General features: G+C 37.0%; 1 protein-coding gene across 1 annotated transcript in view; it reads left to right on the forward strand.

Annotated features, from left to right (window-relative positions):
* Positions 1-23,560, forward strand: part of PRDM6 (PR/SET domain 6) — a 74,753-nt gene that overhangs the window by 29,098 nt on the left and 22,095 nt on the right. The window contains exon 4 of the mRNA XM_042787876.1: positions 20,560-20,687. Within this exon, the coding sequence (XP_042643810.1) occupies positions 20,560-20,687 (128 nt within the window). The remainder of the gene's footprint in view (positions 1-20,559; positions 20,688-23,560) is intronic.

Raw genomic sequence — 23,560 nt, forward strand, 5'->3', positions numbered from 1 at the left:
AAACTGCCCACTTGTCACTGAGGTTGCTTCCACCAGAGGCTACTAAGCTGTTGTCCGTGGATCCCCGGTGGTCTGCAGGACCTTGCAAAACGTTCTGCAGATTACATGGAGGACTGAGTTCAAAGGAATCTCACTAGGTGGTATATTCGTGAGCTGTATTTCAGCACCATCATGACAGATGCTTTCCTTGACACAAGGCAGGACCGGCACCATGCCTGGTGGTGGCATTCCACTAGGATTTCCACATACGCAGTTAAGGATGTCCGTGTGCTCATCAGACCCTCATTTGCAAATACCCTATTTGTGTATGCGGGCACTCAGTTTGCCCATGAAATCTTGTCATAGCTGAATGCCAAGTGTCGATATAGAGTAGGGGCACACCTTACTTCAGCATTGTAAAAACTGGTCTTCTTGTAGTTTATTGCACTGTCTGGATAAATTAGATTATGGCAAGAGTCACTAGATGACACTGTAACATAGTTTCACACAATCTGTTTCCTTAGTGCCTGTGTTCAGGCTTTGAAGATACACTGTACTGTCACCTGCACTTCAGTTCCAGTTAGATTATACTAGAACGATTTTCTGCCTCATTAAATCTATCTGACTAACTTTGTTGAAGGGCAGGGTTTGTTCTTCAGCTTGGACAAGACTGGATATAATTTACATCCCAAAGACCCAACTTTATCAGCAATGATTTCTCCTCTGTTAAGAAAGCGATCTGCAAAGACCTCTGTCTTTGGAAAACTCAGAAGGTACTCATGTCCACCATGGGACAGTGCTGTGGTGGCAGAGGGACTGTGGGGTGACCTGGTGTGGTGTCTTTGGAGAGAGCAAGTCAGCAAGGAGAGCCACAGTTCCTTTACTGGAAGCCCACCTGCCCTCCCAGTTCAACCTGGTTGTGCCATGGAGTGATGAACTGTTTGGGCCCACTGTCCTCTTTCATGTGGAAACTATGCTTTCCCTTGGCCCTTCTCCCAGCTGAGGGGTAAGAGCCTCTGGCCTTAAGTAAAGCTTTTTTTCTCCTCCCTCTGATAAGGGTGAAATAGTTAGGCACACCAGACTCTATTATTTTATGCTGTCATTTGCAATGTCAAGATTTTGCTGCAATGCAAGCAGTGGTATGCAATTATTGTCAGGCTCCAGGCATATTCATATTCTTGCCACTTGCACATTATCTCAAGGCTTCCAGAGAATGACTTGAGGCATCCCAGCCATTCAAGTCTTGAAATCAAAAATGAATGGAAGTGGCGTGCTTTTAGATGTTGATTTTGTTTTTCTGTTGTTTTTTGTTTGTTTGTTTGTTTGTTTGTTTGTTTTGTTTTTACTTTTAAGTATGTGTCTGAAAAGCTTTCCCAACACAGTAGTTTTATGAGCAATATGTCAGAAATGGATTTTTTTCTTTTTTACTTTTTTTTTTTTCCTTTTGCTTTTGAGTTGCCCTGCTGGAATCATTTACTGGGTAGGAAAGGTCATTTTAGGGAAGCAGCTTTCAGCGCTATTACAACCACAGCTCTCCTAAAAGCTGCTGTTGCTGCTGCTCATTGTATCAAAAAAAAAAAAAAATCAAAAAAAAAACCCAAACCAATAAAAGGAAGAAGAAAAAGCAATAAGAAAAAGCAAGAAGTATATTTTGGAAAGATTAAATTTATAAAGGGAAAAAAAAAAAAAAGGAAAAAAGAATGATTCCTTGCATCATTTCTCCTGATTGGTTGACAGCATGCTTTCATAGTTCAGTCATAATGGAGGCTAAGAATTTTTAAGATGATATGATGCTGTACATTTACTTATAAATGTATTTATGTAAAGAAGCTATTCTTGGTTTGTTAGTCAAAAATACACTAATCACACTTGAATGTTAAGAACATAAAAATTGTTTATACTTTTTTTATTCTTAAAGAGCATGAGAAAACAACCAATATAAAAACAATACAAAAATGATTGACTTTTTTGTGCACTAGTCTTAGTGAACTCCACCCAGGGTGTGGCAATTTATAGCAGATCATATTTGTACTCTCAGTCTGGATACTTGGTATCAGTAACTTAAGTATCTGGTCTAAGTCAGTTGACCTTCCTTATGATGTATTGCTCTGTTTCTCTCCATTGTCTCTACAAGGATACTGGGTAATAGGGTTAGGTTATATACTTAACCTTAGTCGGTAAATGTTATGTGAAATGAATCCTACCTTCAAATAGCTAACAAACTTCATTTTACAATGCATGTGAACAAAGGAAATCATCAATAGTGCCCTGATATTTATTATCACTTTCCCCCATTGTAAATTCACTAAGGACATGTTACATTGCAGCCAAAGATGTGTCTGCGCTTCTGGGCAGCCAACTAGCTTTAATCGAGGTAATTATTTCAGCCTCATAAATAAAGTAACTCCAGCAATACTGGGTTTACCGTGGGTTGCAAAACTCACAATAGAGCATTGTAAATAGCCTTAAGTACAACCCATGCTGCTGTGATTGCCCTGCTGTTGTGACCCAGGTAGGTAATTTACACCTCGAGAACAGATTTGTCTGTGACAGTCCCATCACTTTGATTGCAGTGTTGACATGTTCTAAATCAGCAGGATTTTTAATCTGTGATTACACTTGATATTTATGAAAGCAAAACTGGGCTGGTGTCTTTTCCTATGCAATGCATCTGTTACATCTACTAAAGCAAAGGCCGCTTAATTTAAACATTCTCTTTCGCGAATGCAGAGCCACCAGTATTTTTCTTGGATAGCATTTGTTCCCAATTGTAGCCATCAGAAGGTCAGAAGAAGTTCAGAATGACATGATGGAGTTTATCTATTTGTTTGGAAAAATGATCCGGTTATTGCCATAGCAAGTTATATTAAATTGTTTTGGTTGTGTGATATAGGATTTTTATATTCATGTCATATTTTAAATGTATTTATAAAAAAGCTGAGCTTTTACTCTTATAATTCAGATCCATTCAGTTTTATAACTGAGACATTTGCAAATTTACGGTTAAAATTATTTTGGCAGGGACCAAACATAGATGTATTTTAAAAGAAAAACTTTGGATAATTGCATCATGATGGATCTTTTGAGTCCTGTTCATTTCTACTCCCAAAGATATTAAATCAATACGAATCTCAGAACTGACTGTATGCAATATATGAATGATGTATGTGATGAGGTTTGGATTTTTTTCTCATTTATGTGCGAAGTATATGTAGATGCGTCATTAAATTTGACAGAGTGTTTAAGCAGAGTTGCAATGTTAATGGCATGGTTTATCTCAGGTGTAAAATGGGAATTGCAATACATATCTTTTGTAATATTACAGGTGAAAAGTACTACAAACATTTTTTATGAGGTAAGGTCTTCCTGCTCTTTCTCTCCCATCACCACAGTAATTTAAAAATTTGCCATCTATCTGCTTGCTGCTGGTTATTATTGGGCTGACTTTTAGAGGACTTACACCATAATTAAGAGACTGAAGCATAGATGCTCTGTATTGTGGAGCATGATGTCTTTTGACACTATTTTTAGTCCTTGCATGGAATTTTTTGTGTTAAGAGTTGCTCATGTCAGTATGACTTTGGGTCTGATTCAGATCTTATTTACAATATTAACAAATTTATTACAAGTCGAGGAGTTTTTTTAGTGTTTGTTGATTTTGAACATTTTTAGGGAAATCACATTTTAGTTTGAGAAAATGTCACAAAAAAGACATTTAAATTTTATGAATATGAAATCTATCCACAGTTCAGCTATGTTACTGCTAACGATTTACCTGTTGCAACTGGAACTGATTTAATTAATAGTTTTAAATATAGTACTAGGACGACAGTAATCCTTCTTTCATTTTCACTAAATTTGATGTACTAAGTATATTATTTAAATCTCCTGAAATGTGGAAAATGTAGCTAAAAAATAAATGACAACAGGAAATGTCATTTTCTTCTTTCAGGACTGTCAGGCATTCTGTATAATATAGGATATCCTGTATATATAGTGAAGTCAAATATGAAAAGCATATAGGGCACACTCTTTTCTGTACTGTCGTGGCAACTGTACTTTTCCAAACATACAGCAGCTTAAATTTCCAGAGATTCAAGAAAACATCAACTGCATCTGGACCTATTGCCTGTGCAACTGGTCCAACACATGAGGTTTGTCAAGAGTGAGCAAACTGTACACTGTGACTTTTCTGTTAGCACTGTTCCAGACTTCACCTTCTTACTACTTCACATTTCATGATGTGACTTCTAAAAGTAGTTAAATGCTTTTGGGATGCTGTCAAGAAGATTATTGAAGATGCAGATGGGTATTAATAGGCATCAGCAAAGGTTACTGACCCAATCTGCATCTCACTGTTGAACAGAAGTTACTGGGTTTTTTTTGTGAGCATTTTTTGTCATCACCATTCCTCTTCCTTACATACACATCACAGGGCCAGCTATCCCTGAACACCATTTCTCCTGCATCTGCAGTGAGAGGCTCCACCACACATTTTGCTCTTCCATGTGCTGAACTTGCAGTTATATCAGCAGCAGTGCTAAGTATGCAATAATTGAAAAATATTTAGGTATCAGTGTTACACACTGGCATCAGTGTAGAAGTGGAGATTATTACAGCAGTGAAGGTTTTGGGGACAAAGGACACACATCTATACTAAACCCAGGCTTCATTCATCCTGCTCAGTGAGTAACTAGCCTTAACATTACGGAATGCTCCTGAATGTACCTCATTATTAAGCCTCTGGTAAGTGTCTTTTCCTCTCAGTCAGTTTGTTTATTCATCCTTGATTCCAAGGATTTGCTCAATTTTCTAGTAAGTATAATATATTTCCTATCCAGATGCCACATGGGATTACTAGACAATTTACTTATCTGGACAAAATAAATGTCTTTCCTTTGAAGCCTGGAGTAACTCACATCCTTCTCTGCTCTATGCTGGAGAACGAAAAGTCTTTGAGAAAAAGAAGCAAAATCTTCCACAGTGACATACTATCATATTCTTTTGGATGATCCTCAGTATTTTTTGACAGAATGAGTCAGCAGAGAGTAGAATCATAGTGCATTAACCTCTCCCATTTCACTCTTCCCATACTCCCAGTATCTTGGAGAGTTTTTAGACAAATTTGAACAGGCTAAAATGACAATCCTGGGATTGCAGCAGCTGTTTGGTCTGTCTCAGTACAGTGTCTTATCTAAAGTTGGCTGTGACTCTATAATAGCAGTGACTCCCTAACGCTAAAGTACTTTTTCATCTTCTCCTCTCACCTTTTACTTTGATTTTTGGCTGAAAACACTGGCCTCTCTGGTTTACTGTTGTTAGGTGGAGTGAGTTCAAGATACTAAGCAACCAAGGGGTTTGAGTTTAGGAATGTTTTCAAAATAACTATAAAATATTAAATTTATGTTATCCACAATATGTTGGAGGTCAGTTCGCCCTCAAAGCATAACGTCTGACAATTGTGCTTTCTTAGTGTGGGTTAGAAAAAGAATATAGTAGACTTAGGAAAACATCATAATTTAAGAAGTGACACATTTCAACAAAGACATAAAACTGTAGGCAGTACAGAAAAGAAGCAAAACCTTAGGAAACCATTACTTCATTAGGACAAATATTTTATGTCTTTTAAAAGACTCCTTATTAAAAAGGGTGAGCTCTAGGACATTCATGTTTGTATGAAATCATAAATCTGCCATTTGAGAACAAGAAGTGCTTCTTTCTATGGATAAATTGATTTTTATTACAGCTTCATCAAATTCTTTGAAAATAGTTAATCTGAGTGTATAGCTAAGAGTCAGGAGTCAGCACGCGGTTATTTTTAATATTCTCTCATCTTACAAGTGTAGTGGTGAAGCCAGTTAGGAAATCCAGAACCATACAGTAAGTATGTAGCCTGTGAGGTACAGAAAGGCAGCTGAACAAGGGCTCATTCGCTTGCTATTATCAAGAACACGTTCCTCTTGAGGAACCCCTTACATAAAATATAAAAACGTACTCCTTTATTTTACACATTGTTTAGCTTCTCCTGCCGTTTCTTTAATATGCCTTCCCCTGTCCCTTTGCCCTCAAATGTATGGGCTAATATTTATCTGACTTAAAGTTACATACCTTCCCTATGGACTGGCAGCCAGAGGATATTAGCAGGCCAAGAAAGGGCTTAGATTGTAACTTGGCTGCATGTAGATTCAGGGTTTATTTTCTCCATGAATGGGAGGGAGCTGGTAAAGCTCTGTACACCACTGGGAAACCCAAGGCTTTTCTCTTCTGGCAGAGGGGAAGTGCGGCAATTTGTGCATAGCTCGGGAAAACTGTGAAGTTGCACTCCCTATTAATGTCTTTGTATTTAAGTAGAGAGTTTTTGTGATTATGTGTGAGGGAGAAAGAGACAGGAAAGGAGTGGGGAAAGGTTATGCTTTCGTCACATTTTCTGGGTTTCCCAATTCATTTAACCTTATCTGTGTCTTTTAGATTGCAAGCTCTTAGATGCCATGACTGTTTTTATGTATGCCTTTAATAGACTTGTGCACAACAGATAACTAGTTACAAATTGTTGGGGGTTTCCAGGGAAACTTTTTTTTTTTTTTTTTCTAGAGCATGCTGAGAAACTAAAACTGTTTGCATAAAAATGTCAGTTTCAAGGAAACTTCTGATCAATAAAACTTTGGGGAAAATGGTTCAGAATAATCTAAACATGTTGTTCTCACATTTTCTAAACAGAAAGTTCATTTCTCAGTTCAGAACTCCTTTCACATTTAAAGTTCAGTAAGCTTACAATGAAACATTTCATTATGATTTATAAAATCTTGGAATAATCTAACTGACTTTTTTTAAAATAAGAAAAAAAAGCCTTGCTCCAAACATTTTGTTATTGTTATTGCTTTACAAACATTGTGAAGTTTTGGCTATATCCAGTAAAATAATTTTGCATACAGCTCTGCTAAATAGTAATTAATTTCCCCTTTGTGTTAGACGCTGAGGATGGTGGGAAAATAATCGAAATAAAAACTGGTTTATTTTGTTGTGTTTTTAGAATTTAGACTCCGGGAAAAACTAAAACTCATTTTGGATGAATCATTTTACTGTTAAAATTTTCTATATGGTTTGTAATGTCTGGTTCTATTGGTTTCTAATTAATCCATCCGCTTTGAGTTCCTTCCTAGAAAAGTCAGCATTTAAGGTCAGTACACTTGCTGCTCAAACTACTCTCCTATTTCTAAAATATACCCACTGCATCTGTGTCAGCCTACATAAGCCATCTAAATATTTTCACTTAAAACTGTTTGGGATAAAAAAAAATTGCCCTTTTACTTAAAATTATTTTGGCACAGACAGGAGAGTTGAGAAAGGCTGGAGGGATGAAGGTAAGCTGCATAGTGTTAAAGATGAAACAGAAAAATGCAGAATGGAATAGAGAAAAAGAAAAACACAAACCTTTGCAGTCAGTCCTTGGTTTTCACTCTAATGAGGTGTTCTTGGGTGTTTTTCTGGCGCCTTAATAAAATGAGGGACCGAAAAAAGCAGCATGATGGGACAGCGGCTGGTGGGAGAGTAGAGGCAAGTAAATAGATTTTTGAAAAACACTGGTTAGATATAGAAGAGAAAGTTGTAATTAATAGTAAGAAAATGTCTTACTCTGTTTAGAAATAAAGACAGAGAAGAACCATAATAGCATAAATGATATTCTTGTAACAAAGTGCTATACAGTCATGGGACAGCATAACATGTAGATCCAAATGTAACCATTTATAGAGTATATATACGTGCTGTATATAATTTTAAGAGTGGCAATGTTTGATTCATTCCAGGAACAAGGAAAAATTCCTCCTGTTGAATTGCCAACACTATTACTGTCAGCATCTCTGTGTTGCTTGGACATCTCCAGTCCCAGTACTGTCTTTGTTAGACACCAGATAGCTTCTAAGAATTGACTGAAGCCCTGCAGAATGTAGCTTGGCTCCATGCTAGCCTCTTGGAGAGAAGCTAATTTATATTTATTTGTAAATCTGTATCATTCTACAATTTTAAAAACTGAGTTCATGAGTTACATGTAGTGCAAATGAAGAGTAGGCTACAGCTTTACTGCTTACTTCTAGACCAAATCTTTCTAGTCTGTACTTTGTCTTGTCATTAATCTAGAATGTGGATACCTAAAGGAGAAATGCTTTATTTTTGATATCATCCATGTTGTTTTCCAAAATAAGTGCTTCCATTCTCATCTGTTGAGGCTCTCAGTCAGGTTTGAATTTTCACAGAGTGAAGATGTGATTAAGTACATGAGCAGTTACTCAGATTTGCTGGTCATAGACCGAGATTAATTACAAAACATAGGCTTGAAGCAACAAGCTTGCCAAAATCTATCAAATATTGATCCTTTTCCATGTCAGCAAATATGGAAATGAAAAGGATGAAGGAAAGCTTGAGCTGAATAGCAGTTGGAACCTGTTGTGTTTCATACACCCCAATAGATAGGCAAAACATTGTAATGATGAGTCCACCCTTTATTTACAGTATACACAATTCGTGACAGTGGTTTTTATAACTCTAAAAATTACACTTAATAAATATGAGAAGATACAGGTTTTCTTGATTACTTAAACCTAAATGTTTATTCAAGCTTTCATGAGAAGTTTGTCTTAATTTAAACAGAGCTAGGGCTGCTGAACGGATGCCATTTTTTTGATGTGGACTCAGTACACATGAAACAAGTTTTAATAACATCCACACTCATTTAACCAGTAAATGTATTCTACAGAGGCTTTTCTTTGCTATGATTTGCCTGCTGCAATCAGAATGAAACTGAACCTGACTTTTCATAGGTAGATTATATTTAAGGGTTTTATCCTTCATTTAATGTAATAAAATAATTGCTGGCTTTAATTTAAAAAATCAGAAGAAACGTGCGTAAATATTGCTGCTGTAGTTTAGAGCAATGGAGCATTACTTGTATTTTCCTTTTTGGTGTTGATGTTACGTAGACGTTGGAGACACTAACACATTGTGGATATTGCTGCTGAGAAAGAGAAGGGAAAAAGATAGGCTTGAAACACAGCCTGTGAGATGGCACAAAGCCAATGCACTGAAAAATGGCAAACGTCACATTTAACAGCTGGACGCAGAAATATTTCTCTTTAATTTGGAAGGAGAAAATTTTTTTCACAGCAGGGCACTCTCAAAAGAGCACAACATCAAAGAGGGTGGGTCTCCCCAGTCAAACATCATCTGGCTCCAGTGATGGAGCAAAATGAATGAACTGTCAGGACTTTTTTCCAGTGTGTATGTTTTTGCCAAGTGGAAAGTAAAAGGTTCAGTGGCTTATTCTGATCACAGACCAAAAGCTGATAATGGAAAGCTGATTCCCTAAAGTATTCCTCTGATCAGCTGACAGGCAATGTCTGAAGAAGACCCCAGATTGATTGATGGTCCACTTTGTATTGATGGCCCCTGCCACCCTTAGAGATAAGTGAGATATGCCAAATGCTTAACAGCTCTGGAGGGCTCCTGTGATTGTGACTCAAGCAATGTTCTAATCTAATGTTATAATCCTCACAGAAACAAACTCTCTTCCAAAGAAACTTAACATGATACTTACCAATACCAGACCCACAGTCTGGCAAGAAAAGAAACCCATTTCACATTCTCCACCATGCATCCACTAGCAACACCAGCACTATTCCTTAATGCACCCTTTTCATCTGCTTCTTAACTCTGACTTCAGCCCCAAAGCAATTGCAAACTAACCATCACCATGCTGGTTTTCTGACAATTCTACGATCTAACAAATTTGAAGGAATAATACAGCGCAGTCATTTTTTCAATATAAAAACATGGCGACACAGTTTGTACAGCCATTACTCATTTGTTTTATGAGGAATCTCAGGCATAGTTTATCATATACTTTATTACTTGACCTTTTAATTATCATCTGGGGAACTTGGCATTCCAGACATTCCAAAATATTCCAAACTAAAAATATCAGTGTGCCTCATTATTTAAAACTCACAAAGGAATTAAGTATATTTTCTAAAATACGTCATTTTTACTGAAATTCCTCATTTATGGTGAGCCCTAATAAGACATTTAAAAAAGGATTGAAAGAATTATCTGTGCAGTCCATACTGTAGTAGCAAATGGGTGCTCTGCTGTGATAGGTGTTCTACACACACACTGTAAAGACATCCCCATATTTACTTACAAACTCAAGAATGAAGATAAAAAAAAAAGGTGCACCAAAAAATATCAAAATCCCTGTTTTATGTAGCCACAGAATCAAGACACGATGTTCACATGCTGTAAGTCATGTGACAAACATTTTCTGGAGCAGGAGCTGAACCCTGTCGTCTGCAGAGCAATTACAGTGTCTGAACAGGGATGCTCGTTGCCATTTTAAATCCTGGGAAGTATCTAAAACATACAGACAGGGCTGTCGGGTAAGGCACAGAACATAGGCAGATAGGCCTTCCTTCTGGAGAGCAGTCACTGGAGGCTCAGTAGGATATGAAGGGCCATCAGAAACACTAGTGGAAACTTAAGTTTAGACACCTGAATATCACTTTACACCCTCGTCCAGTGCCAAACTGTGGCATAGTGGTGTGGGTCACAACCATTACACAAGGCAGCAATGCTTTTGTCAGTGTTCTTGACATTGCCTGAAAGTGAGGTTACATGTGGACAGGCTTTTACTTCATGTGTTTTTTTTTACATGTAATTAATTTCTTTTTTTTTCAGTTCCCTTTTTCTCATAGAATGCTCATGGACCATGGGTCAGGAATTTCAAAGTCAAAGTGGTGGAGGTCATTACTATCTTATGAGCTGATGAGATGATCTCCAGAGATCACTTCTAACATCACTGATTCCGCAATTCCCTGAAGTGCCCTTGACACCAAGCAAGACCATAGCCTCTCATGACACATGGAAAGGAAATAGAAGAATTCCCTGTCACAAGTCAAGAAGTCTTGCTTAGAAAGTTAGAGCAAATGATATCTGCTTTTATCTGCCTAAAAAGCAGACAGGCATGTAGAGTTCCAAAGTGTCCAAGTAAGTCCCATTGACTTCAGTTGCAGTTTTAAGTTTAAGTTGCTGAAGGATTTTTGCCTGTTTTACTACAGGATTGATAGTGTCTCTAGGAGCACTGTGCTTGAGAAGATAAGTACCTTTCTAAACAGGTTCTTAAAATGCTTAGGGAGATATGGTGGTGGAGCTTTAAAAAATCCTGAAGGTAAAGAAAAGAATGAGAAGCCCCAAGTGCTTCGAAATGAAAGCAAAAAAAATCCCTGATCTAGCAAATTTCATTTACAGAGCGATCTCTGTGCTATATATTCTATGTGCCATACTCTAACATGTCTGAAAGTATCACTAAGCATTGAGGCTGGGACTTGTAAGTCTAAAATCTGCTACCTTCCCAGAAGTGGTAATCCACACATAGACAGAGTTTTATGCACAAAGCTATGAAAACGGCTTGGAACCATGTTTTGAAAATGTACTCAATAGAAATTACAGGAGTGAGGGATAAAAAACTGGTTTCTCTTTGTGTCATCATCTTTCACTTAGTCAGTAGTAAGGTAAGCCTCAGGTCACTTTTGAACAACAGACCTTCCTTGCTCTCCCTGCAACTTCCTTCCTTCTCACATACTAGAATCAGGGCAATTTAGAATGATTTCCATTTATGAATGACTTTTGCTCCTTTTTGACCTTTCTCTAAGGTCACTCAGTTATCAGTAAGTCACCTTAGGAGCTATGTATCCACTTGTTTCAGCTGCATTGCCTAGCTTGATGCTGAGTGATGAAATCTGCCAAAACTTGTTTTTGTACATGCTTCTTTGGAGTGTTGTCCTCTGTCACATTATGTTCGTGGTTAGCTATTTTGCCCTTTTAATTCTTTGTCCAACTGGATGGGTGTATTGACTATATGGAAATAGGCTGAAAGAACATCTCAGCTGAATGACAGAGGACGCTTCTGGAATATTTGCGTGCTTGTAAAAAAATGAAAAAAAAATGAAACAAACACTTTCTAATTTCACTTTGCAATGTCTAGAGGTTTTTGAGAAGCTGCAAGAAAATGGCCAAAGCTCTGTCATTAACTTGCAAAAGAACCAGTCATGTTTTCAGAGGCACCCGGGGCAACAAAGATCATAACTGTCTTGATTCCCTGGCTCAGAATATCATCTTAGAAGCTTTATTACTGAGTAAGTTTGGTGAGGCTTTCTAGATGAGTGAGAGTTTTCAGCATCAGACCCTTATAGTCTTCTTGTAACTCCCTCCCTGATATGTGTACTGGGATATACATCTACCAGCCAACTGGTGTGAAAGTCCTCTGTTTGGATTATTTCAGCTTTGATCATTTGCCTCCCTGTTTTTAAACCATCTTTTCCTTTTTATTCTGTTGGTGTTTTTTGTTTTTTGTTTTTTGTTTTTTTTTTTTTTTTTTTTTTTGGTTTGGTTTGGTTTGGTTTTGGTTTTGTTTTGTTGTTGTTTTTGTTTGTTTGTTTGTTTTTCCCCTGGTCTCTGGAAACCAAGCACAGATTGGCAACAATTTTTCTCTTCATGCTCCATGTCCCACATAGATGAGACTGCAGAGAATAACTTCAGTCTGTTACCTACCCAAGGTCTTCTGCTACTAGGTCTGCATAGGAATGCAGTGCAGTGAGCAGGGTGGAAATACCAATGCCAGGCAAAAATGTCTCCAATGCAGAATGGTCCATGGCTGGAGTGCCACCACTTTTTTCTGTCCTATCACTGGACCTGTCAGGAGAGTGCAAGTGCACACACCGAGACCATGTTACGTCAGTGGATACTGCAAGAACACTGGTCCTTTACAGACCTGCTTGCATGTGTGCAAGTTTCCAACTTCATGTATGTTTTTTCTGCTCTGTGTCTTCGCCTTTTTGCTCTGTGTTGAGTAACACTGGTTTGTGTTACATGTAATTCTTCCTTATTCCAGGACCTCCATGGTCTAGTGTCAAAACAAACCATTGAGACTTTACTTGAAAAAAAAAAAAATAATGAAGTCCACACAATCAGCAGGGCACTGCTCTCATGACACTTTATGGAATAAGGCCCCAGTCCTCCAACCGCTTACACAGATGCTTGATTTCACACACGAGTAGTCCCATTGAGATCAATGGGACTACAACATGTGTGTAAGTGTTTGCTGGACTGGGGTCTAAGTGAGAGATGAAGCCTTTCACCTAGCACAGACAGTTCAAAACAATGTTTATAGTTTCATATGCTATAATCCTTTGAGAAACATTAAAACTAAATAGTTTTTAATATTAGTTGGCAAGTATTCTGTTTTATAAAATTTGCTAGATGATGCCTGCTAGATTAAAGAGAAGAAACATTAAGCAGATATTACAAGATGTACACTCCATATCAGATATGGCTAATTGTAGAAAATTTCTTTGAATACTGTGAGCAGTTAAAGACCATTGGCTGTCAGGACATATTTCTCTGCATTTTCACAGAGGTGTTGCATCCCAGGGATATTATTGCCAACAAATGCTGGAGAACATTTTAACCATTGAGGCCTCCTGATGTTTCCTCCTTGCTCATTTATTTGAGATTTCTATTATGCTAATAGTTCATAACAGTTCGTAATGTTCAATGCATTTAAAAACATTTGGAAAACTTCATGCTAATTCAAAGTATAAAGAAACTGACACCATTTTGCATGTAATACAAAAATTGTGAAAGCAAAAATCATTCTTTAAATGAACTATTGTATTTTCTATATGGCAACAAAATATTATCCAGTTATTTAAAAAAGTAGAAGCACTTAAACTAGTTATTGACCTAAATTTATTTCAAATACATGCAAAGACTGTAGTAACTAACTTTCACTATCTACATAACAAAAACAAAGCGTTCTTATTTCATCATAAACCAACAAGTTTAGATGTTATCTGCAGCATATTTATATTTTTAATTCTGATATCTGTCCATAAAGAATCTGAAGGCATATTTTAAGTGGCAAAATGAATCAGTTAGTCTTATCAAGAAACAGTGGAATATATGAGAAGTGTTTATAACTAATGTCTTTCAGAAATAATGTCCATACAGATGAATACGGAACCTGTCCAAATGTTTCTGCTTATAGTAAAATGAGGTTGTTGACATGTATATTATTATTTTTTCATACCAGTTTTATGTGTGTAGTTGGTTATTACAGATTCAATAATATTTATTAAGCATCAGAGTTATAGTTATCACAATGTGATAAATAGACATTTCTTCATATTGACGAAGAATAATTTGCCTGTTTACTGTATAGGTAATCTAAAAGATAGTATATCATGTACAAAATTTTTTAATGTTTGAGATGTGGTCTTTGTAAAGAATGTGATTATATAATGTTATTATTATCTATCAACATCAGTGGGTTTTTTTAGTTAAGCTATATTTGTAGACCTTTCCATGAATTGTAGTTTACTTCTGAGTTTTGTTATATTTCATATTTTCTTTGATACAGAGATACTAAGAGCTCTTCTTAAAATGTCTGCTGAACAGCCTGACTTGGTCACTAAGCTAGTGAATGAAAGGAGAAAGATGTGATGACTAAATGCATGATTGTTTCTACACAGCTTTCTCATTCAGTGTGTAACAGGGAGAAGATGCATATTCAGAAGGGCCCTTCTCTAAATCAGATGCCCAGCTCCTAATATTAAACACATTTGAAGTCTAAAAGCATTCATTCTTCAAACAGTTGTTATCATCAAATATGAACCCAGCTGTAGCTTAATTTTCAGCCTAAGTTATGCTCCTTAAATGTAATCTATTCAGGGGATTTTGTCAGTTGTCTCCTCTCTTTCAGTTCCTGCAGCATCTTCTTCTGAACATTTCAAACTTTCTAGATAATGAGGCCCTTTGGCAGTGTGTTGATTTCAAAGGGAGCTAGGCACCAATGTACTACACAGAATCCAATCTAAATGAGTAAGTTATCAGGTCATGCATACAATCTAGTTTGCTTTCAGTTTGACATGATAGGAAACGCTAACAAATGAATAATGTATACATGTCATAATAAACACTAGAGTCCATTGGCATTTTGCTTAATAATCACTGCCTTGGGCAAGTCAAATCACTGAATTTTACTGTGCGCTTACCTGTGTGAGTCTCAGAGCATTTCAGAAAAGTGACTGTTCATTGTTTCTTCTGCTTTACAGAGGAACTAACCCTCCTTGTTATTTATTAAGATGTCTGTAGAGCTCTGTTCTACCAGTAATGTCACTGAACGCTCAGCATGTGTGTATTCAACTTTGCTTACAGTACCAGTTTATTCTAGGGTTTGAATACAATGCTGCAAATAAAAATAAATAAATAAACAAACAAACAAATAAATAAAATGGCCATTTACATCAAAAGAAATAGTCAAACAGTGAGCCAGCCAAAAAAGGACCATATCAGACACACAAATCCTGGGCCTTTTTGCCCCGGCCTTTCATTTCCAAATGTCCAAATGAACAAATGGACAAAGAAACATGGTCTGAGTGGCTAAAGAGTTATGGGTCCTAGGGAGGAAACTGGGCTTTAAGGTTTAGGATACATCAGAAGGATTGCAGTGGGTCTCACTGGCTCTGACAAAGGGACACAAGCAGGGCTGCTCTCTCTAACTTCAAGAATAGGCTTTTTAAGTCCAGACTCAGAATGTAGTTTTCCACAGCTGCCCACCTTTTACAGACTGTCAGCTAAGTACCCAGGCTTATAACCACTGCTCTTTTTGGCATTGTTTTCAACTTCTACTTAGGATACAGTCACCTGTAGAGGATGTTGTAGTATTTTTATGTCAAAAACAAGGTTTCACAGTAGTGGGATTTGCCTAATGTAGAGTTTATTCAGTTCTGATGTCCAAGCTAGCAAAGGAAGAAGCTTTCAGTGTTGCTGTTACTTGTAGGTTCATACACTGTTATAGAAAGAATATAACTTGTATGGATGTTACCATATCTGACAAGTCAGTCTGTTCCATTTTCATCAGATTCTTACAGCCTTATTCTCTGTATTTCCAGTAGTTTAGAGTACACCCATGGTTTTTAAGTACAAGGCTGATGATTTATGAAATGTTTGTACTCATCAGAAGCACTCCTTGCTGTCTTGACTCTTCCCACTGAAGTCAAGGGTAGAATTTATTGTGGGAGGAGAAAGCTAATGCTGAGTGATTTGAAAATTCTATGACCTTACGCATATGATGTCAATGAGAATAGCAGTAAATAGCAAAAAGCAAGATTCACCACTAACGGCAAGAATTAATTTGTGCATATTTTGTGGTTTTCATCACATCTCTTTTGATGTCTTGCAACACAAAAAATGGTTCAAATGTCTACTTTTACAATACAAATGTACATGCAGAAAAAAATTCCACTTTCAGGACCAGAATTTTGTCCCTCTGCCTGCAAGGAAAATGAGAGGTCAATTAAATTGTATGCTAATACCTTTTTTATTTGACTAAATGGAAAAATAAAATGCAGGCAGAATTTCTAAAGACACAATCCTTTAGCAGGCCATGGAAAGAGAACAAAGGAAAGCAACAGATAGTGAGGAAAGAACTCCAACAGCCTAACCATTTTTTCTATCCCTGTCTCTTCTGTGAAATTGTTCTTAATTGCTTCACAGTATGGCTTTCTCTGCAGCTGTGCTATTACATTTGGGCTCCATTATTCTAAAATTCTGTGGCATCTATACCAGAAACTGGAACAGGGGTCTTTAACATGGGAATTACATTTGTCCTCATCTGTCCAAGTGAGCAATACTGACTATGTCAGTACTGAAGTAATTGAGAGTTCTCAGAAGGCTTTTTAGCACTCTGTCTTATCTGTTAATACTACTTAAATCTTACATGGTCCTACCTAGACTTGGTATATTGCCACGGTGACAGATGTTTCAGCAACTGCTGTTTATTTTACTTAGTAATGGTTGTTCATAGATTTTAGAGCATCACTTATATGAGACACTGTGTGCTTTAGAATTTATATTATTATTGCTGTTATGTGTTACTCTTATCATTGTCATTATAAGTTTCAGTATCTACAGCCTCCAAATAATTATCAATAACCAATCCAATAAGTAATAAATCCAGTCCTTCATATTTAATTTATATTTACATGCTGTTACAAGATGAACCTGACCAGTATCAGTACATTGTCATCCTACCTGCTTTTCCTCATATTTCCCAGTTGGAATGTATATGTAGGTCACAAATATCAGTGGCACTCTGTAAGACTTTTATCATATACTTCATGCTTTTCTGTATTTATGTGTTGGGCGTTTGTAAGGAAAGAAATATAAAAAATGGAAAACAGAAGACTTGAATTGTGCTCGTTACACTTTGGAATGACTATATTGGGAAATAAAGCTGTTTCTGTTGTATTCTGAAGTCAAAGGATGAAGCTCATAGAACAATAATATGCTTCACATTTTGAGTATCTTTGTATATAACATAACAGTGAACGACCTGTAAATAGTCAAGAACCTGTTAAGAAGTTAATTGTATGGGAACTACTAAGAAGGAACCCAAAGCATGTCAAATGAGAAGGTGAGTGCAGTCCTCTTTTATCAGACTCCGGTCTCTGCCAGTAGCCAGGTTCATTCCTGAAGATTGGAACAGACCATAAAAAAGAAATCTGAAAGTTTTAAAACATTTAAAGCAAAAGCAAAAAAAAAACCTTAAAACTCGACAAAACCAGTAGTTAACAAGTATTTTGGATCAGAAGAGGGAAAAGATCCAGTAAGCAGTTTAGGTAACACTTCCAAGTGTAACTAAAGTAGAAAAATGAAATAACTGATTTTGTTTCCACTACTTAGATCAATAACTGTTGTGAGATACGGAAGAAAATACATCCGTTCTCCACAGGGAGTTGGAGAAAAGCTATTTTACTTTGCCATGAGCCTCTCGCAATGTGCTATGCCAATGTAGATGGATGTAGTGGTCTAGTGAGGTAGTAAAAGATTTTCAGTAACATCAGTTTATCACAGGATTCAGCAGTAATTTTTTAAATAGATACTATGAGTGTTTAAGTAATACAAATGCAGGCAAATATGTATATCCATGTAGTCTGCTATAGTGTCTGGGTTCACAAGTTGTGCTACAGGTTTGCTTTTCCTCTGTCATGGCAGGCCAGGGTTTGCTACCTCATGATGGTTTCTTTAGGAAGTTATATAGTGTTTGTCAGATTTAGACAACTGTAAAATGAATAAGAACTAATGCACATTGGTAACATGAATAATTCTAACCACATCAGTCGAGCTTTTTCAGATATTAACCTGTATTATGCAATTTGACAAATAAAAAGACACAATGCAGTGTTGCTATTTCCCTTCTAAGGTTCGCGTTTCTGCTTTCTTACAGCTGGCTTTCATTCCTGTAAGAACAGGACTGGGAATGCTGTAGGATGGATTATGACTGTGCAGCTTAATTTGCAATGTCAGTAATATCCCCCTAGGAAGGGAGAGCATAGTGTCACTGATGCACCAGTACCTGCAAGAATAAAGAATTTGAAAATATTTAGTCTTGCTTCTAGTGAAGTCCTTCCTACTCCAGGCCAAGACCTGTGAAAGCTCCAGTCCTGCATTGTTGTGGCAGGTTTTAATTTCTCATGTCAGCTCATGACTGTCCATATACACAAAGTTCTGAGTAGGTCCCTGTGTCTAGATATGGCTGTCAGTACTGATTATGACAGTCTTCTTTGTCTTTTCTGTTTCATATCATCGGGGGATTAGGAAGCTATCAGCTCTTTATTTATGGGAATTGTGTTTGCCTCACGTTAAGCCATATATTGTTATGTTAGTAAGCACCATGCAAATGATCAGATAATAAACACTGTGCTGAGACTGTTTGTATAGATATTGCCAAAATGGTCCCAGCCAAGCACTGTTAGTCATTAATTTTTTCTTCTCTTCCTTTTTGTAGGCTGATTTCCTGTAAAACTTTTCCATTTCCATTACAGATTTTTATTGGTTAGCATATGTTGCCGGTATAGTCAGCATACATTAACATGTTCACATAAGAATAAGTCCTTGCTGATGATCAGCAAGCTACCATATATGAAAAATAAATTAAATTCCTGGTATTGGAGTATTTGTTTGCCTCTGAGGACCTCTTCTGATTTCTCTGACTTTATTCCACCAGTCAGTGCATGTTGGTGTAACATCTTGCTTCTCCAACCCAGGAGCACCTGGCCAAGGCTCCACCTGGTCCTTGTCACAGGCACTCAGGAACAAATGATAAGGATCTCTGCAGACACTTGATTTCCCTGTCTCTCATGCTTTAGCAATGGATATATTGCTCCTGATTACTCCCAGTCCCTCTTGGTCAAAAACAAAAGCAAGGCTGGCTCCTGAATTTGAGACTCTCATGCGGTAGAGTAAAGAACTAGATTCTGATTACTGTGTACGTTTTTGTGTGCATTGTAGGGAACATTATTTTAATAAATCAGAAATATTGAATATAGTCACATAATTTCTGAGATTATTTTCTTGATATTGAAATAGAAATGCAAGATTGTTAATTTATTTGCTCTAGAAATGTTCGATTCAATGTAATGAATTTGCTTCCTCTTTGATTAGCAGAATTAGTATTTTTAAGAAGACATGAATTTAGGCTTATACAATTTCAAAAGGGATAACATTTTTGGGGTAGGATTATTAAAGCAGATGGTGTTTTTGGAGGGGCAAAAGATCTGAAGAACAGGTTTGCTTCAGATAAACACCTAATTATTCAGATGCAATTCTGAAGTTTAACAAAGTAATTGTGTAACAGGAAAAAATCTTGTTAGACCATGTGCTTTAACTGGGATTAGCACTTCCTAGATAACATTTTTTAAGCAATCAGAAGGGCGGGTATGCATGAAAAATGTATCTTTTCATTTCAGAGCCTCCAGAGTAATTTTATTCTTTGACTTCAGAGGGAGCATCTGGTGCCAAATAGAGACATAATACTGTCTTTTTAAAAAAGTACTGTCTCTCTGTCCTTAGCAGGGAATGTCATGTTTAGGAAAACCATGATTCCCTCAGGACTGATTTCTCATTTACTACTTCAAAAAATTATATGTCTCAAGGGAGCTTCTAAAGGCATCTTCAACTCTGTTTTTCCTTCTAGTCTCATTTGTTTTGGTATTATGAATCCTACAACTCCCTAATGTATCATGTGAGGTTGCTGAAGTACATGCTCTTGCTGCAACTGAGATGCAAGGGAAGGGATGCTTGTTCAGAGATTACTACTGCCCCTTGCTCAGATGTTCCAGCCATTTCAATGCATGCTTTACATTCAGATTTTCTTGTTTATCTGGCAGTTCATTATTTAAGGCTAGCCTGTCAAAATAGGTTAAATATTCTTTGGGAAACATGGTCACATCTTTGAGACACCACAAATATGTTTAATACAAAAAGATTGGCTTGATAAAAGAAACGTGATAAACTTGCATCCCCCAAAATACTTTTCTGCTGTTCCATGTAGATTTTTAAGAGCATCAGTAGATAATGACAAATCTCATGGCAATAAATTCCTGGAAAAGGCACAGAGAGGCATCAGCAGAGCAGTGAAAATGATTGTTGATGATTTGTTCTAACTACTTGACCTTGTGACATCTCCCCTAGATATATGATCAAGATGGGACACTGCAGCACTTTATTGATGGTGGAGAACCCAGTAAGTCAAGCTGGATGAGGTACATCCGATGTGCAAGGCACTGCGGGGAACAGAACTTAACAGTGGTTCAGTACAGGTAATGTACGTTTTGATTTACTCAGTGCAACAAACTAAAAACATTTTTAGTTAAAAGTCAGACTATAACTGTCACCAGTACTATTGCCTTTGATTGCAAAGGCAGTAGCAAGGCTTTTGTGAATGTGGTCATCTGGGGCAATATAAAAGCTCCAGAGTGTGTAGTGAAGATGGGTTTAACTATGGTTGCCCTGAGCTGAGGCTGTTCTAGTAAGGAAGTGAGCTGGACCTGGAGCTCCTGGGAAAAAGTACACCCTTGTGTGGCTTGTGTGACCACCACACTGCACGCACTCTGCACATTTTCAAACCTTCTGATCAGAAGCAGACCTGCGCAAGCAATCTTCTGCCCTTAAAGATGCCAGGTACTAGAGGAAGAGGGAAAATGTCATGAGAGGAGTTTTGAACCCAAAGGCTTTCCAAGAGTCAGTCATGAGACATATATATGCCCAAAGCTTATATATTGAGTGCACCTGCTGTAAAAGATTGCTAGTGCTTGTGCCCCTTATGTCGCTGGCTAGAGAAGGTCAAAATGTAAAGAAAAATGTAAAGAAATTAGGGTGCATTTTACTTTGTACTTGCAAACAGGTCCAGAAACCCCAGACAATGCATTACATAAATACATGATCTCAGCTATAAACAAACCTTTTGCCTCAGAATCAGAAGCAACTGCTAGGCCTTATTAAACATGGTAGGAAGCACATCAAAGAATGCCCTGGGCTTGCCAGTCGCAGTGATCAATCCTGATTTTCACTGGTTGCTTTAGAGAGTGGAGTTTCTTTTCTCTAGGAAGAATCTTAAACTTATTTCAAGTACCTTTAAAATTAAAAATAAAACATACAAAAGCAAGCTAAAATGAAATTTATATAAAGTTTGATTATCCCATAGGGTTCCAATTTAACAATGGTGAAATTGTTCAATTGCATTTTCAGCTTTTTTATTCTCTGGCCAGTTGACTAAATAATGCTGCAGTTAAAAAAAATAACAATCTTATTTATACATTACAAAACTTTTATTATACCCTTAAATATCTGATATCTATAGCTAAAATCCCACTGGATTTTAAATAAACACACTGGATAATGAATAAAGATCACTGTGATGAAAGAGTATTTTTGTAGGTATCTCGTGAACTATTTCTCAGTGTGATGGTCTGTGCGTGCACATATATACATATATAAAAATAAGAAAAAAAATATATATGCATACATATATATAGATGACAAACCTAAATGAAAAGTGAGCATGAGAAAGTCATTACACATCTGTCAATATTAAGTGGATTTTACAACTCTCCTTTCATGATGGAGTTTTTACTTAGAGTTCCCTCTGTTGATCTGTTTTCGATTACTTCAGATCTTTATAAAATGAACTACAAAAACACAATTTAAAAAACTGGCATCCATCACCAGTGACTGCATCCAAGTGTAAGAAAATAGAAAAGTTGGATACTGAAAAACCGGCCTAATTTTTATTGTACATGGACGTCCTCCTCACAGAAAGTCAGCTGGTTTAAATTCATTCTGTTATGATTTGTAATATCTAAATGGAATTTTCTTCAAAGTGCTCTTGATTGATTGACCCTTAGCTGAACGTTTTGTTTTTATTTTGAGGCTGACAATAATGTTTGTTGGCATGTGTTCTGCTTCAACTGCGTTGGGACGCCATGAAGCTATCTTTATGAGTCATCCAACCACAATACTAAATACATGTCAGCAAAGGAAATATTATCCGAAAAGGGAAAAATCCCTTTGATGTACTTCAGCATGCAGAGATTTCTGCGAGTTTTGGAAGCTCTGCACGCTTGTAAGGGACGGTGTACGCTTACACTTTTTTTTCCCTGCCTACTCCAAGCCTCACAGACCACCCATTGCTCAAAAACAGTTCTGCTCTTTCAGCGGCAAAGTGTGTCATTTGGTTTTAGCACATTCATTTGCTGGGCTGCTGTGTTTATGTTAGGGGAAGCCAAACTGAGAGATGAAATGTTACAAGGGTGAAGTACAAAGTAGACTCAATTTTTCTCAAGTTAGGAGATGCTGGTAATTTATAGCATGGCTCTGATTTTCATTTTTATGTAACAGTGGAAAGAATTAATGAAACCGACTCTGGGAAGAAAGAGACGGAGAAGAGGAAAAGAGGAGGAGGAGGAAAGGAGAGGGAGAGACACAAAGGGGAGAGTTTTTGTCAGATATTCATAGGCGGGTAGGAAAACCGTTCTGCTTAGCTAGCAGTGCCCTCCTGAGACAGGGTGGCAGTAAGCGAGGAAAATAACAAGATAAATGAAATTTTTGCAGCTGCTAGTAAAATATTGAGAATCTGCACTTTTTTATTGATCTTTATGATCCTGTTGCCAAGAGCCACTTTGCGGTGACAAAATATGTTGACAAGTGCATATCTCACTGCCATGAAAAATGTGGTAAAAGATTCTCCTTATGTCTGCAGTGTTATACAAGGAACAAATTGCATCGCTACAGCCAATTCTTTATAGAAAGTCTAAATTTAAGGCCTACCAACTCTAAACACTTTTATCTTGAACTTCAGGCTAACATTTGTAGCAATTCTTCACTCAGAAAACCAGTTGAGGCCTAACATTTTTTTTTTGGTCTATAGATGGTTTTCTCCCTTACATAAGCTGTTATAAAAAATGGTCATTTCTTGGTACTTTGACTGTATCATTTTGGTATGTAATCCTTCAGCGAGAGTGGAGTGTTCTTCTTGTATATATTGAATTTCTATCCATCTCACAGGCATGTGTTTTACTGTTCCATGTGAAGCCTAAGGGAAAAGCCACTACAAACTGATAACATTTTTCTTTCATCTTGTGCCTGATTCTAACCTTACACAGTTTTTGCCCCCATGTAAATCTGTTCACTGTAG

This window comes from Tyto alba, unplaced genomic scaffold, assembly GCF_018691265.1.
Source record: "Tyto alba isolate M040663 unplaced genomic scaffold, T.alba_DEE_v4.0 Super-Scaffold_13, whole genome shotgun sequence".
Classification (NCBI taxonomy): Eukaryota; Metazoa; Chordata; class Aves; order Strigiformes; family Tytonidae; genus Tyto; species Tyto alba.